General features: G+C 38.6%; 1 protein-coding gene across 8 annotated transcripts in view; it reads left to right on the forward strand.

Annotated features, from left to right (window-relative positions):
- DENND1B (DENN domain containing 1B) overlaps positions 1–16,844 on the forward strand; it is a 278,187-nt gene that overhangs the window by 128,671 nt on the left and 132,672 nt on the right. For 3 of the 8 annotated variants that reach the window (XM_055084008.1, XM_024130618.3, XM_028488291.2), the window contains 5 exons: positions 2,979–3,089; positions 3,198–3,278; positions 7,150–7,209; positions 8,422–8,475; positions 10,995–11,105. In XM_055084008.1, the coding sequence (XP_054939983.1) occupies positions 2,979–3,089; positions 3,198–3,278; positions 7,150–7,209; positions 8,422–8,475; positions 10,995–11,105 (417 nt within the window). The remainder of the gene's footprint in view (positions 1–2,978; positions 3,090–3,197; positions 3,279–7,149; positions 7,210–8,421; positions 8,476–10,994; positions 11,106–16,844) is intronic. The other 5 variants (XM_055084007.1, XM_024130620.3, XM_028488294.2 and 2 more) reach the window with 2 other exon arrangements.

Here is a 16,844-nt window from a genome sequence, read left to right on the forward strand (position 1 = left end):
CGCCGACAGCCGCGGCTCGCGCCCGTTTCTGGAGCTCCTTTAAGCGGCGCTCTTAAACCCCTCTCCTCGCGCACCAGGAAGCAAAGAGGGAAGAAAAGGTCTCTTGCCTCTTCGGCAGCTCCAGACTTCAACCGGACTCCCTCCCGGCTAGCCGTGGCGCACTAGCCCCTTCAGGCTGTTTTCACTCTGCCAACTCCAGACCTCTCCTTAATAGATCTTTATTGGAGTATAACTGCTTCACAATACTGTGTTAGTTTCTGATGTACAACAAAGTGAATCAGCGATATGCATACATATATCCCCATATCCCCTCCCTCTTGTGTCTCCCTCCCACCCTCCCTATCCCACCCCTCTTGGTGGTCACAAAGCACAGAGCTGATCTCCCTGTGCTATGCAGCTGCTTCCCACTAGCTATCTATTTTACATTCATAGACGTAGAGAATGGAGGACACGGGGGAGAGGGGGAAGCTGGGGTGAAGTGAGAGTAGCATTGACATATATACACGAATGAAAATAGGCAGTTTTGAGTACACACTTTTGCAAGAATTTGTAGAGATCTAAGTATTAAGTTTTCATAGTCAACTTATAAGAGAAATTGTGAGAAGTCATGTGTGTCTTGTATCCATGTCCCTAAAATGAATGATTAACTTCTTTGAACAGCTGCCTTTACCTTTGGTTTATTCTCCCAACATAAACATTTTAAGAGAGAATAAAAATAACTATGTATATGAGAAGCTACCTTCACGTATTTATTACTGGATTTGTATGTGTAATTCAGAAAAGTGAGTGTGCACATCAAGGTACATTATTACTGTACAAATCCCATAAAGTAGATGTGTTATATATTTTATGTAATCCCATTTATCATGGGGCAAGTAGTAACTAAGAGCTACTTAGAAAAGAAGTATTTAGAATATTTGCATCTTGCATCAAAGTTGCATCTTAGTACAATAATCTTACTTAAATTGTACCTATTTCTTAAAAACTAGGTTTGTGATTTTAAAATTAAAATGGAAAATGCAAGCGTTCCTCTGCACTCAATAGTTAGCCAGGTTGCGAATGCACAGGAAAAGTTCTTGAAGCAAATTAAAAGCACTACTTCAGTGAACACATGAATGGTAAGAAAGCAAAACAGACTTATTGCTGATATGGAGAAAGTTTTAGTGGTCTAGATAGAAGATCAAAGGAGCCACAACATTCCTTTAAGCCAAAGCCTCATCCACAGCAAGATCGTACCTCTCTTCAACTCTTCAAAGGCTGAGAGGGGTGAAGAGGCTGCAGAAGGAAAGACTGAAACTGGCAGAGGTTGGTTTAATAAGGTTTAAGGACAGAAGCCATCTCTTTAACATAAAGTGCAAGGTGAAGCAGCAAGTGCTGATGTAGAAGCTGCAGCGAGTTATCCAGGAGATCTCCTAAGATAATTAATGAAGGTGGTTGCACTAAACGAGAGGAAACAGCCTTCTATTGGAAGAAGATGCCATCTAGGACTTTCATAGCTGGAGAGGAGAAGTCAGTGCCTACTTTTCAAAGCGTCAAAGGACAGGCTGACTCTCTCCTTAGGGGCTAGTGCAGCTGGTGACTTTAAGTTGAAGCCAATGCTCATTTATTATTCTGTAAATCCTAGGACCCTTAAGAATTATGCTGAATCTACTCTGCCTGTGCTCTATAAATGGAACAACAAAGCCTGGATGACAGCACATCTGTTTACAGCATGGTTTACTGAATATTTTAAACCCACTGTTGAGACCTCCTGCTCAGAAAAAAATTCCTTTCAAAATATTACTGTTCACTGACAGTGCACCTGGTCACCCAAGGGCTCTGATGGAAATGGACAACAAGATTATTGTTTTCTTCACGCCTGCTAACACAGCATCCATCTTCAGCCCGTTGATCAAGGAGTAATTTTGACTTTTATTTATTATTATCGTTATTTTAAATTTATGTTTATATTTATCATATTTATCATTTTTAAATTTATTAGTAAGTCTTATTATTTAAGAAATACATTCCAGGAGACTGTAGCTGCCACGGATAGTGATTCCTCTGATGGATCCGGGCACAGTAAATTGAAAACCCTCTGGGAAGGATTCACCATTTTAGATGCCATTAAGAACACTTTTGGTTCATGGGAAGAGGTAAAATATCAATATTCACTGGAGCTTGAATAAGTTGATTCCAACCCTATTGGATGACTTTGAGTTGGGGGGATTCAAGACTTGACTGGAGGAAGTAACCGCAGATGTGGTAGAAATAGCAAGGAAATGAGAATTAGAAGTGGAGCCTGAAGATGGGAAAATTGCTACAATCTCACGATAAAACTTGAACAGAAGAAGAATCGCTTCTTTATGGATGAGCAAAGAAAGTGGCTTTCTGAGATGGAATCTACTCCTGGTGAAGATGCTGTGACGATTGTTGAAATGACATGTGACTGAATTGCTGCAATCTCATGATAAAACTGTAACAGTTGAGGAGTTGTTTCTTATGGATGAGCAAAGAAAGTAATTTCTTGAGATGGAATCTACTCCTGGTGAAGATGCTGTGACGATTGTTGAAATGACAACAAAGGATTCGGAATATAACATGAGCTTAGTTGATGAAGCAGCGGCAGGGTTTGAGATGACTGACTCCAGCTTTGAAATAAGCTCTACTGTGAGTAAAGTGCTGTCAAACAGCATCGCAGACCGCCGATGAGAGGGAGAGTCCGTTGATGCAGCGAAGTTGATTGTCTCGTTTGAAGAAACTGCCGCGGCGACCCCGCCCCTCGGCCCCACCAGCCTCATCAGTCAGCGGCGTCAACACCAAGGCAAACCCTCCACCAGTGAGAAGATCCTGACTTGCTGGAGGCCCAGATGATGGTTAGCACTGTTTAGCAATAAAGTATCTTAAATTAAGGTATGGCATTGTTTTTGTTAGACATAATGGTATTGGACATTTAATATACTACAGTGTAGTGTAAACATAACTTTTATGTGCTCTAGGATACTGAAAAATGCAGGAGACTCACGTTATGGCTATATTTGCTTAATTGTGGTAGTCTGGAACTGAACCCACCGTATCTCCAGGCTCTGCCTGTATATAACACATCTGAAGTGAGTAGGCACAGTGAATGATTTTGTCAAGTAGTTTTAATTGTATTTACTTAGTTCCTATTTCATTTATAAAATGTACTTTTTTTTTTTTTTTTTTTTTAACTCTAGGAAGATGATTTGCATGAAACTCTCAAATCACTCTACAACCAGCCAGTACCAAACGCAAACACTCCTGTCAATTTGAGTGTGGTAAGTACTGAGTCAGTAACTGATGTTTTGAGTCACAGCAGTTTAGAAACTCTGCTGAGTCACCCATGCTCCCAGGAAGACTTTAATGCCTGTGCTGACATTACTACACGGTGATACTGAGGCTTTCTGACGTGCTTTAACTATCATGACATATGATAGATGTATACTTCGGTAGTTGTTAAATCACAGATTTTTAAATTATATGCTAAAAGTTACCAAATATCTGAGACTATTTTGATTGCAAGGAACATTGATTTTCAGGTAAAATCAATCCATAATAAGGAAATACACACCCACACCCACACAAATATACAATACCAAATACCCCTCATAAAATGAAAACAGTACATAATAAGTATTGAAAATGTACTATATAACCAACTATATGATAAAGATTCTGGGTTAAAAAACTCTTTCCCCATACTTCAATACATCTTTTAATATAATCACCAAATACTGGAAGTATGATTAAAGTTCTCAAAGCAGTAAGGCTGTGGTGGTATAGATTATTTACCACTGAAACTTTTAACGAACTGTACTGTCTATAACTAAAATCACCCTAGTACTTTGGGAGGCTTTGTAAGTGTACAAGATTAATAATCACATATGAATGTTTTCATTAATTTTCTTCATTAGTTTGGCACATAATAGAATGTTAAAATTTACCTATGTTGATTTTGGTTCTTCCAAAATAACAATAAACTGTCCTAATTAAGGAAGGAAAATATATAATGATGCAAGAGAAATTGAAGGAGAAAGCAATTTGAAATGTATGTAATCGTGTTAATAGGTCTTTTGGTGTTTTTTTTTTTTTAACATCTTTATTGGAGTATAATTGCTTTACAATGGTGTGTTAGTTTCTGCTTTATACCAAAGTGAATCAGCTATACATATACATATATCCCCATATCTCTTCCCTCTTGCGTCTCCCTCCCTCCCACCTTCCCTATCCCACCCCTCTAGGTGATCACAAAGCACCGAGCTGATCTCCCTGTGCTATGCGGCTGCTTCCCACTAGCTATGGAGTTTACATTTGGTAGTGTAGATATGTCCATGCCACTCTCACTTTGTCCCAGCTTACCCTTCCCCCTCCCCATGTCCTCAAGTCCATTCTCTAGTAGGTCTGCATCTTTATTCCCATCTTGCCCCTAGGTTCTTCATGCCCTTACACTTCGTCCCAGCTTACCCTTCCCCATCCCCGTGTCCTCAAGTCCATTCTCTACATCTGCATCTTTATTTCTGTCCTGCCCCTAGGTTTGTCGGAACTTTTTTTTTTTTTTTTTTTTTTTTTTTTTTTTTTAGATTCCTTCTGTATATGTGTTAGCATACAGTATTTGTTTTTCTCTTTTTAGGTCATTTGGTTTTTGCAAGATAAGGAAATTGTTAGCCTTATTTCATTCTTTCTTTGGTAATCACTTTCTTCTTGCTTAGATTTCCTCCTGTAATTTTGTTTGATCATAGTGTTCTCCTCTGTGGTTTCCTTCTTTATATTTCTAGTGGCAGCAGCCTAGTCTGGGTGCTCATCACTTCAAGCAGTCCTTAGTCTACAGCCTCTCCTTCCAGTCCCTTCTAAAGGCTGTAAGATCAAACTTCCTTCAACTATATAAAGTCCCCTGATGAAAGCCTTTAGTAGTCCCCCATTTTCGGTAGAATTTGTCCAAATTTTTGGCCTTTCAGGACCATCCACTTCTTAGCCTCAATCCAGCTTTTCACTTTTCTGTCTCAGTTTTTTTCCCCATGAATTGATTCTCTACTCTGGTCACAGTGTGAACATTGTGCTTTCTCGGTTGTACAGCTTCCTCTAAAACCTCTTGTATCTTTAGAACTAGCTCAGTTCCCACCTTTGTGAAATGTTCCCTTGTTGTAACAGCATAATGTTCTCTGCCTCTTTATGTCTGCATCCTCTTTTGTTGCTTAATGCCAAAGTGGAAATAAATGTTGTAGTCATTTAGAGATTGGGGGCTGGAAAGCTAAGGATAACCTGGAATTTTTAACCCAAATCGGGGAGTCATCTGCAGACGTGGTTGTAGGAATAACTGAGCGATTTAAAGGGCAGAATGTAGAGAGGATAGAGCAGAGGGTGAGGTCTAATTGCGCAGAGAAGTTGTGTGGAAGAGGAGAGCACATGGAGGGGAAGGCCTGGAGGGAGGGGCAGGTAAGGAGGAGCTCAGATTTGTAGTCATGGAAGCCGAGGGAATGCAGGTTCACAGTCAGTGAGAATGAAGTGCAGAGGACAAGGACAAGCGCTCTGGAGAAGGAAGAAAAGCTCCGGGTTTTCTGAAAATGAGTGTTTTTCTTTGGCAGAGTTTTACGTATGAAGTGATTCTAACACTTCGTTAAATGGTGAAGGAAACATACTGTAAGTGCTAAGATGATAGAGGCAGCTACTACGGAGAGCTGAGAAATAAAAATGTATTCTCTAAATTTGACTGTCTTATTTGTTCAGGAGTAACTAAATATCTTATAAAAATACATTTCAGAAATATTGGATATTGAAACACTTTACCTTTATTAATAAGAACTGTAAGTCAAAGACGTCTAGTCTTCTTAATACCTAAAGAGTATGGGCTTCCCTGGTGGCGCAGTGGTTGCGCGTCCGCCTGCCGAGGCAGGGGAACCGGCTTCGCGCCCCGGTCTGGGAGGATCCCACGTGCCGCGGAGCGGCTGGGCCCGTGAGCCATGGCCGATGAGCCTGCGCATCCGGAGCCTGTGCTCCGCAACGGGAGAGGCCACAACAGAGGGAGGCCTGCATACCACAAAAAAAAAAAAAAAAAAAAAAAAAAAAAAAAAAAAAAGGAAAAAAAAAAATACCTAAAGAGTAGAAGATTCTGGTTTAAATCACAGTCACTAAATGCGTGACGTGAGGCAAAAAAGTTAATCTCTTTTGATGTTCCCTTTTATCCATTTGAGAAATTTAGTGAATCAGTTTTTGAGAAAGTTGTTTGGGGAATTTTATGAAATGATATATTTAGATATACCACGAAAAGCTATTTGAATGTTAGTTGCTAGTAAATTGATGTTTCATTTGATAAGGAGAGGATTTTTATTATATCCGAAATAATCTTGGTAAAGGAATTTGAGTGACTATGTTGTATTTCTATGTCTGATGGTTATTTTTATATTTTAAGCCTCACATATAAGCTTTTGAATCAGTAGTCTGTGATAGGCTTCAAATCTTGTTCACCTGTTCTCAATACAATATCTTAGGTATTGTTAAATCCAACTGGTTGATAAACCTTTATGTAAAGTCCACTTAGTAATTTCATTTGACTTCAATAACAGGTTATAAAGTCACGTGCCAGCGCTGTGCAGTTAATGACCAGCAAAACTGGGGTGAAAACACTTGTCTTCACCTACTAGTACAGTTTTAGTTTTGTGATGTCAGGTTAAAATTGATGGTCATAGGCATTTTTGTTCCTCCACAAGTGGAAAAGAAATTTTTGTTTGTTTGCAGAATTTCCATTATAAAAATATGACAAGTCTTGAGAAGCTGCTGTGATTTTCTTAAAATTTCATATTTCATGAATATTCCATCACATGAGTTTTTCAAGACTTGACATTATAACCACTAGAATATCACAGAAATTTTTTGAAATGTTAATATCTAATGTAGATGCTTATTTTGAAAGTACATTTCAAAGCCGTTAAATATCCACAGAATTCTGTACTCTCAGTCGAGAATTAAAGTACTTCAAGATTTTTCTAGCATAAAACTAGCAAATCAGCATTTAAAGCATTTGTAATTAATGCTATTCAAATGTCTTCAGCGGATGATGTGGCTACATAGGTTTGTCTCAAATACACGGCAATTTGTTGTGTAAATTTCTCCCATGAAAGTAAAATACTCATTTTGTCTCTTATGTATTGTAAGAACCAAGAGATATTTATTGCCAGTGAGCAAGTTCTGAAAGATCAGCCCTCCCTAGCACGGGTGAGTTCAAAGGACATTGGCTTCTGAAAATCACTGTTAAATTGGGAAGTTAATTACTTCTTTCACTGTGTCTTTAAGATTCACTCTAGTCCTTTGGGAAGTGGTAAATTTGCTTCTTTTAAGAAAATTAATCATTCGGATTATATTTTCTGTTTATACCATCTTTTAAAGCATAGCTTTATGAAATACAGTGCTATTAAAAATCCATCTAAATACAAGTAGCTAATAGAGACCAAATCCATGCTTACCCTCCTGTCAGTGGTGGTGATGTCAGAGTGGGCTCGCTACATGGGTGTCTGTCGCGTGTTTTGTCCAGGGTCTCAGGACCTTGTTCTTCTACCCTGCAAGTCAGGCGCCGTGACTGTGCCAACTAGCCTTTTGCTCTGGCTAGTTCAGTGGTGCTCAGTATTGGCTAGAATGGTTTTTTTCCCCCAAATCTTTAATTATAAGACAATATTAAATAGGTCCTTATGTGAGATAGTAAAATGATTTTGGAGATTAATATGAACAGAAAATAAAATGATTTTGGTGATTGACTTATACTCTGATTCTGGGTGGTAAAATTTGGGAACATTCTGTGAAACGTGAAGGTGTGCACAGTCTGCTTTTTGTGTAAATATGTCTGTGAACTGTTGTATTGCTTTGAATATTATAGAAGCTAATTAACATTTGTTTAGTGGATGTAGAAACGTCATATGTTGGGTTAATTACCTTTTAAGAAGTTTTAAACATTAAAAAATTATTTTTTATTTCTGCTTTCTCAATAATATAGTGGCTGATATGTACCAGAGAAATTTATGGGGACTTAACTGTAGGATCTCAAAAATCTCAGTAGATTTTGATATATTCTTAGGTAAACAAGCCTTATTTTTCCAGGCTCCCTAAACCAAATGTATTAAAATGATCGATCTATCTATCTATTTTTCAGTAATATGCTTTTTTTGTCTTAATAAACTTTTTCTAGGATTCCCCCTTCAATTTTAAAATGAAATGTTTTTAACCAACACTTAAACTTTTTGTATGAGAAAGTTGTTGTTAAATCTCATATAAACCTGCTATCTCATTTAAGAATCTCTCAAATTCAACAAACCCTGAGCATCAGTCCTTGGTATTTATTTAGTTGATATGTTTAAAATTTTTAATCTCAAATTATACGTAATGCTACCAAATTTTAATTCTCCTTTTCTTATGTGATTTATTTCTGTTGATTAGCATTCCTACTTCATTGCCCCTGATGTAACTGGACTCCCAACAATACCAGAGAGTGTAAGTTTTCTATGTTTTTATTCTACTGATATTATGAAATTTATTTATTTTGGTCTCACTGTTTAAGGGTTTCTTTGTAGAGAAATAGAAAACATTGTAACTCTCTGTGAGAAAAAAATGAAAAAATAAAGAATAATGTTATCTCTTTTTCTTCTTTATGTATCTGCTACTTTACCTCCTTCTTAATATCTGGTTGTAGATAAGACAAATTATATGAGAAAAACGAGTTCTACCATTTGAGATAGTTCAGTAGGATAGTCTGTGTTCAGTTAGGTCCTGAGCTCCCTGGATCAGGCAGAAGAGAGAGGTCTCAGGAGATGACTCCTGTTGGCGAGGAATGAACACGTGGAATGGGAAATATTTTCACGCAAATCGTTACTTTAGTGAAATGACCATAGTGTTTAGATTCCTTGTGTATATATATATATATATATATCTCTTCAAATTTTAGATGTTCTCTACTTGATTTCCTGATTTTTAATATAAGTAATACATATTTTGTAAGGCTTGAAGGATACTACAAGAAATTATAAAATTGCTACATTTCACATTTATTTAGAGTCCTGATTGTAGCCTTACTAGAAATATATTCAGTGTTTTAGTAGTTATTACAAATTAAAATTCTGTAGAAAAGCTTACATGGATAAATGGAATTGACAAGTACACTTTTGGATGCTGTGTGAAAAGGAAGTATTTCCTTTCATAATTTTTTTCAGCTTGTTTTGGAAAGATAAAATGAATTAGTAGAAATAATTCAATCAAAGTGAAGGAAACATCAACTTAAGGAATATGTATTATTTTCCTCAGAACTCTACTGTTCCTCCAAAAATGTTTTTGAACCTACTGAGTGTTTGGTTTCCAAAAGCACGTGGGTTATAAGTGAACAAACAAAGTCCAAGAAGACGATTGTAAATTTCCTAATTTCGAACCCAGACTGTCAGTGGTGCTTTTGGTACAGATGAGTCCAGTTAACTCCTGTGAGAGACTGCATTCAGCTGCTCTTCACGTGGGCCTGGGATAGACCTTCAAATCAGCAGGTCACATCACAAGCCCTCAAGTCTTGTGCGAGTCCACCGCGGGCTGGGGGTGTCTGTTAGGTTTCCTGGAGGCTGACTGATCGCCTTGACTTATGCACGCCTGCCCCTCACATCAGGGTTGTTAATACAAGTCAGTCTCTTGCTTTAGCCTCTCCTCTTCGTACCTTTCTTAAATTTACTAATAAACCGCTAATAGCTTGATTTAACAAACTTCACAAACTTTGCTGTGACTTTGAAAGTTTTAAAGAACCAGTCTAAGGAAAAACTGCCACTGAGAATATACATTTTTACATCTCCATTAATATATTTTATTTTTAAAAAGTCCTGTTCAGGGAAGAGGAAAAAAAAAAAAAGCAAGGACCTATACATAAGGCAGCATTCTGCATTGAGAAATAATTCCCCATCTAGAAATTATCTTGAGATTATAGGAAAAATATTAACGTTGAATGACATAAAAGTAACTTTGTATTATGAAGAGTTGAAATGGAAGGTGAGGTGTGCTTCAGCTAGAGAAAACGGGAAATGAGTCTCTCCACCAGATTCAGCATCACTCGCTGTTGCCCTTTATGTGCCCTGCTGTGATTACTGGGTTGTTCTGGGAAAGTTTGTACCTCACGGAAATTGAAGAAACACTTGGATTTCTTAGTTTCTTGCTCAACTAGAAGTTGTAGCCTCCGGGTCACAGTGCACCTGGCACTGCAGCTTCAGTCTATCGTCACTCTCATTCAGTCTCTTTATCACTTGTTGCTTTCTGACGGGCTTAAGTGTGAGTACAGAAAATTAAAAATAAGTAAGAAGGAGAGGATCTAAAAGTGGAAGTTGACGTAGCTTACCCCAGTTTTGTTCCTATGTGGGGAAGACAGTTTGAAGTGTTAAGTCAAGGAATCAAATTAACACCAACTTTTATTTGGTTATAGTGGTATAAAGCAGGCCTGACATGGGATATAAACGAGGTCTTCCTTAATAAAGAATCAGAGGTCTGCTTTATAAGCCCGTCTCATCCTGTGCTTGCACTATACATAGTCTGTAGCATCAGGCAGTGATATTGCCTGCTGACTGACTGGCAAACAGAGGGAGGCTCAAATGTATTTTCTGGAGCAGCAGTTCTCAAAGTTCAGGGCGTGTAAGAATCATTGGCAGTATTTGTTTGGAAAATGTATTCCTGGGGCTGTACTCTGAAGATTACTACTCAGCAGGTCTAGGTTGGGGCCCAGAAAACAGGCTTCTTTTTCAGGTGCCTGGGGAGGGAGGGTGGGAAAGATGTGATGCTCTGATCACCCTCTGGAGTGTTTCCCTAGAGTAGGGCTGTGTTTCAGATAATAGTAGAAGGCTACGTGCTCTGTGTGGCAGCGGGACAGAATTAAATTTAATTATTTTAACGAATACCGCTTATTCTCCTAACATTGCTTGTACTTCAGACTGCGTGGCGAACGTCTCAGATACTTTCCCTGTAACTTACACGGTTGTCTCTGGCTTGCGCAGAGGAACCTCACGGAGTACTTCGTGGCCGTGGACGCGAACAACATGCTGCAGCTGTACGCCAGCATGCTGCACGAGAGGCGCATCATCATCACCTCCGGCAAACTCAGCACCGTGCGTACCTCACGCTCCCCTCCGCGCGGAAAGACCCGCAGCCCACGCAGAGGCGGAAATGCTCTGCGTGTGCTTACAGGACGATATCTACATACCCCTTTGATATATGGCTTTAATCTGGCTCTTGGAGTACAAAGGTCTGATTTATGGAAGGCCTTCGCGGGTGCATTAAGTCAGGTTAATTATTTTTTCTTATCAGAAGATGAGAGGTTTTTTTTTTTTTCTTTTTAACTCTCCGGAGTTCATTTTAGTGCCTTCTACCATCTAACGAATTCTTAAGAGCTATTATGAGATCTTTATTATTCACTTGAGGCTTTTTCCATTGGAGCTACTTGAAAGAAACCAAGGGGCCATGATAATAGCTGCTATCCTAACCTGGTAATAGGTAGATTCATCTTTGTTGCCAAGTAGTGGTTTGGGAGTGTATTCTATAATAGTTCTGATTTGGAGGAGCTCTTCAGACTGATAATAACTTAAAAGTCAAAATAGCATTTTTTAAAAAAATCACAGGTTTTATGCTACTCACTGACATGTTCTTCTGGAAGGTCTTCATTACTGTGGTAAAGGCAGGGAGAATAGAGTTTTCTTGGGTCATAGAAAAACATTCAGAAGTATTTTGCTAGATTTTCTAATTTTTTTCACTTTGAGCATTAAAATTTTAATATTTTTGACCTAAAATTTTTAATATAAATATAGTTTTGAGTAATGTATGAGATATTTATTAAAAACATTAATATTTCATGAATTAGCTTCCTTGCAAATTTGGCTAACTGATAAAACTAAGATAATATCTTTATGTTTTGTTCTCTGGTAGTGGAAATAAAAAGCTTCTTCTGTAAAGTGTTACTATTTAGTGCAGAAGGAGCTTCAGGATCTCTCTAGGGCATCTATTTAGGGTGTGACAATGAGAGAGGTATTGATATTTTCGAGAAAGGTTAAATGGCCACCCCAAGGCCAGATAAGACGGTTGGAGACAGGTAATGTGAAACTGGGTCTCCTGATTCTAATTTTGGGTTATTTGCATTACTCTGGAGTTGAAAAAATAGTTTTGAGATTTTGAAATGCAATAATGATATGTCCACTTTTCAAAAAAAATTGAAAATATATTATTTTACACATTGAAAAAGACGTGATATGCATTTGAAGGAGTAAGTGTGGGGAAATGATGTAGTTCAATCGGAGAATAAGTGCCAGTCAGTGATGCAGGTCATTATCTGCATTTTCTTAAAGTGATGTTAAGAAACTCAATCTGAGTTATTTGGTACTTTTTATGTATTTGCTTTTCTGCTGTGCTTAACTTACCATTGAGGTAAAATCATTCTTATTTATCCTCCCCTTCTCTTCCTCCTCATCACATATTATTTTTTTAAACTGCATTGTTTTTTGGTGACACTGACGTTTCCTGCTTTTATTTATTAATTTATTTCTTTTCTAGCTGCACCACACAGCTTATCCTCATCACTTTTTTAAGCCAGTTTTTTCAAGATTATAAAGAATATTTCTATATGGATGTTGTCCTGAAGATTAAAAAGATTGTACAAGCTGTCTTGGAGACCTAGGAGCTAAATTCCCATCAAGATTAATCCATGTAACATATTTATTATACACCTACTGTGTGCTTGCCACTTTCTAGGCACTGAGGATTCAGCAGTAAGCAAAGCAAAGTCCAAACACTCTTGGAGCTTTTATCCAACTGATAGAGAAGATGAAGACATGAATGAATAAATAGGTGTTATGCCATATGGTGCTGAGTACCAAGAGATAAGGGAGAAAGTGAGTGTGAGTGTGGGGTGAAAGGTCAGGGGCGGGTTTCAGTTTTGTGTGGGGAGGTCAGGGAAGCCTTCTCTCATGAGGCGGTGTTTGAGCACAGGTCCGAAGGAAGTGTGGGCGTGAGCTATGTGAGTGAGTGTGTAAGCTGGTCTGTGTAGGGAAACATTAGAAATAAATCTGATGGAAAGCAGTATGGAGGTTCCTCAGAATATTAAAAATAGAACTACCATGTGGTCCCGCAATTCCACTCCTGGGTTTTTATCCAAAGAAAACAAAAGCACCAATTCAGAAAGATATCTGCACCCCTGTGTTCATTGCAGCCTTATTCACAATAACCAAGATATGGAAGCAGCTTAAGTGCCCATCATAGATGAATGAAGAAAGAAGATGTGGTGCATATATACAGTGGAATATTACTGAGCCACAGAAAGGAATAAAATCTTGCCATTTGTAATAACATGGATGGACCTTGAGGGCATGATGCTAAGTGAAATAAGTCAGACTGAGAAAGACAAATACCATATGATCTCACTTATGTGTGGAATCTAAAAGAACAAAGCATACAAATGTAACAAAACAGAAACAGACTCATAGATACAGAGAACAAACAGGTGGTTGCCAGAGGTGGAGGTGGGGTGGGAGGATGGGCAAAACAGGTGAAGGAGGCTGAGGCACCGACTTCCAGTGAGAAAATGAATAAGTCACCGGGAACGTAACGTACAGCAGGGGGAACATACTCAATAATATTGCCGTAACTCTGGCGACAGATGGTAACTAGACTCAATGGTGCTGATCGTTTCGTAATGTATAAAAATCCCAAATCACTGTGCTTACACCTGAAAATAATATAATATTTCAAGTCAATTATACTTCAATTAAAAAGGAAAGAAATCTGAATATATGTAAATATTTTGTAAAAACATTTTTTAGTACGTATTGTAAAATGTTGGTGTTTCTTTTTGTTGTAATTTGTAAACACCTCTTAATGGCTAGGTAACCTGTCTTCCACTCAGTTTCTTCACATTTAAACTGGGAACATGGGAGTAATACTAGTTTTAATCTCATAGGGTTGCTTTAAAGATTAAGGATATGTGTACAGGCACACACATATATGTGTATATATGAAGTGCTTAGAATTTTATCTGCGTAAGATTAAATGATTATCAGCTATAAATTTATAATAATCTAGATCTGCAGTTTAGAGTAAAAGTGAACATGCCTACCCTTTAACTTTGTTTGAATTAAAAAATAAATGATTTTAATAAAGGATTGGTATTAGTCAGGGAGTTGTTTCTTATATTTGAGGTCAACGTAATAGCAGTTGTTTATGAAAGTTCCTGAAAACTTGGTGGTGATGTCACCTCTCAGTTAACAGCTTTGTTTTGGTTCACCAGCTGGGGCAGTAGGACTGATAAAAGAAACATAATTCAAGTTTGCGCTCGTGATCTCCTCACCCTCCTTCTGTAGGGGAAGCTGCTTCACTTGAATCTAGCTTGAAACATTCACGTATATACACACATGCATGCTATAAATTCCACGCACAGTAATGTTTAAGGTCAAAGACTAGTACCATAACATAAATTAGAAGTAAATATTTTTTAGAAAGCGTTTAGCGGAACCTCTGAAACGACCAAGGAAGGAATAGTTAACGTATCAATGAATTGAGGTTAAGACTGCTGCCAGTGAAGCTTTTTACATCCTTATAGGATTTTATATACCACAAAGACTACAATGTACTTAAAATTAATGCAAGAAATTGTATTTTACCCGGTTTTCACTTTTTAATCTATGGCCAAATATTTAATTATTGGAAGAGCATGTATAAGTTCCTCGCATTTATAATTTTGTTACAGTTTTGGGAACTTTGGATTTATATGTTGATGTGGTCATAATTTTATTAGAATCATATCTGTCAACTTTATAGCTAGCCGGGGGTTTTACTGGTGATACCCTGACAGATAATGAGCTACCTGAGTGTTCCTTCCTCAGGTATTGTGGGTAGTTAAAATTATAATTTGTAATTATCCTTTATAGTGATAAACCTTAAAATTAAAGAAGTTTTGAGCTATGTTAGCAAAAGTATCAAGAGTATTGTTATGTTTTAAAATTTTTCGTGGGTTTTTCTTCCTTATGGTACAATGTATTTTGTGAGGACTCACTTATATTTTTCCGTGTTTTGAGTTGAATGAATTGGAATGTCATCGTTTTGTGTTTATCCTACCGATGTGTACATTATCCGGTACACAGGGAAGGGTTCCTGGTAATCCTGAACAAGAATGTTGATCTTGTACATGCCGTAGGCAGGTCCTAGAGGTTTAAGCCCCAAGTGAATAGCAGACTAGCAGGACAACGGCCCAGAGTCTCGTGTATTCAAAGCAAAGGAATAAATCATGATATTACAAGGGTGTATCAGTTGGCTTTTTGCTGTTTTGTGACCAGAGGTAGGGAGGGATTGCTGTTTAGAGCCGTGTCATCGGCTCTCAAGTCAGTCAGGCATGAAGCCTTGTCAGGTGCTCTGTAATTGTCCCGCAGACGTTCTCTAGCTAGTCAGCTGGGGCCGTGCGTTTTGTTTCCAGCACTGAGCTGGCCAGAGTCTGACAGGAGCTCTCGTCATCCTGTCAGTGATGTGTTAACTAGAGTGTATCTTTGTGCCCTGTGGAAGCAGGTACAAGAGATGCTCTCTTTAGAGCAGATGTCTGAGTGTTAGCTCCCATTTTGACCAATATTTAGTTGGTAGATATCACCCTCCTGGAGTCTGTAAGCACATTAGTTACAGAGATGTGATTGTGTAGTCCGTGTCCTGTCTGGACTACTCAGAGCAAGCAGTGTGCTGTGAGTGCAGGAACTGTGCTAATACACCGTCGTCTCTTCCTTTGTTACAGTTGCCCCCAGGCATTTAAGCATATGCTTTTCTCCCCTTCTCTCATTAATACCATCAAGGGCCTATGCAAAAAGAAATCTTGTGATCCGCGGAAAATCAGCTATTAAAATGTAGATGTTATAGGTTGAGTTAGACTGAAGGGGGATCCGCAGGATTTTAACCTCTCCATCTGGATTTTACGTGTTCTTGACTTACCTCTTACTGGTGCCACCGATCAGCGTTTAATCCGAAACCGGCAGCACAGAGAATCTTTCTGGAGACTAGGAACTGAGCAGTTGGTGCGAGAACAAAGATTACCCAGATCTACTCCCTGCTTCAGATTATTGAAGTGTATTTTCCCCCCTTATGATTTTAAAGCTGCAGCAGCGTGGTGCAGTTAAAAATTCTTATCAAGACCTCTCAGGGAGAGAGAATCTAGGAACAATTTTTGGATTTTTAATTCTTCCCAAAGCCCATAGCAACCAGTTATGCCAGCCGAAACTGCAGACAATGACTCTGCTTGCCAGTGTGTTATTTGACTTGGACGCTGCTCTTCAGAACATTGCATTTTCATTCACTGCTAAGTGGATGTGGCTGGAGCGTGGAAATGGGACTGTTGAGGTTGGTCATGTGACGCTTTGTGGGAAGATTTGTGTGGAGGAAACTTCGAAGACGGGAAAAGCTGCAGGTGTTTGTATCTTCTAACTCTTGAGGTGGTAAGAGCTGTTTTTCGTAGCAACAAGCACAGTAAAGGTTAGAACCATGGTCGGGGTGTGTGGGCGGTGGGGGGTCGGTGCAGTAAACTTAATCTTTTGAACTGTGGATATCAGAGAGAAAGTTTTTAAAATATAATAAAATTTTCACCGATTATGGTACGAAATATGAAGGGTTCATCTGATGCTGCCAGTGCCAGGGTAGAAACACGTCTCTTTAACAAGTAAAAATGTGTCTCTTTGATTGCCTTTTTTTTTTTTTTTTTTTTTTTTTTTTGTGGTACGCGGGCCTCCCTCTGCTGCGGCCTCTCCCGTTGCGTGGCACAGGCTCCGGACGCGCAGGCTCAGCGGCCACGGCTCACGGGCCCAGCCGCTCCGCGGCACGGGGGATCTTCC

This window comes from Physeter macrocephalus, chromosome 4 (genome assembly GCF_002837175.3).
Source record: "Physeter macrocephalus isolate SW-GA chromosome 4, ASM283717v5, whole genome shotgun sequence".
Classification (NCBI taxonomy): Eukaryota; Metazoa; Chordata; class Mammalia; order Artiodactyla; family Physeteridae; genus Physeter; species Physeter macrocephalus.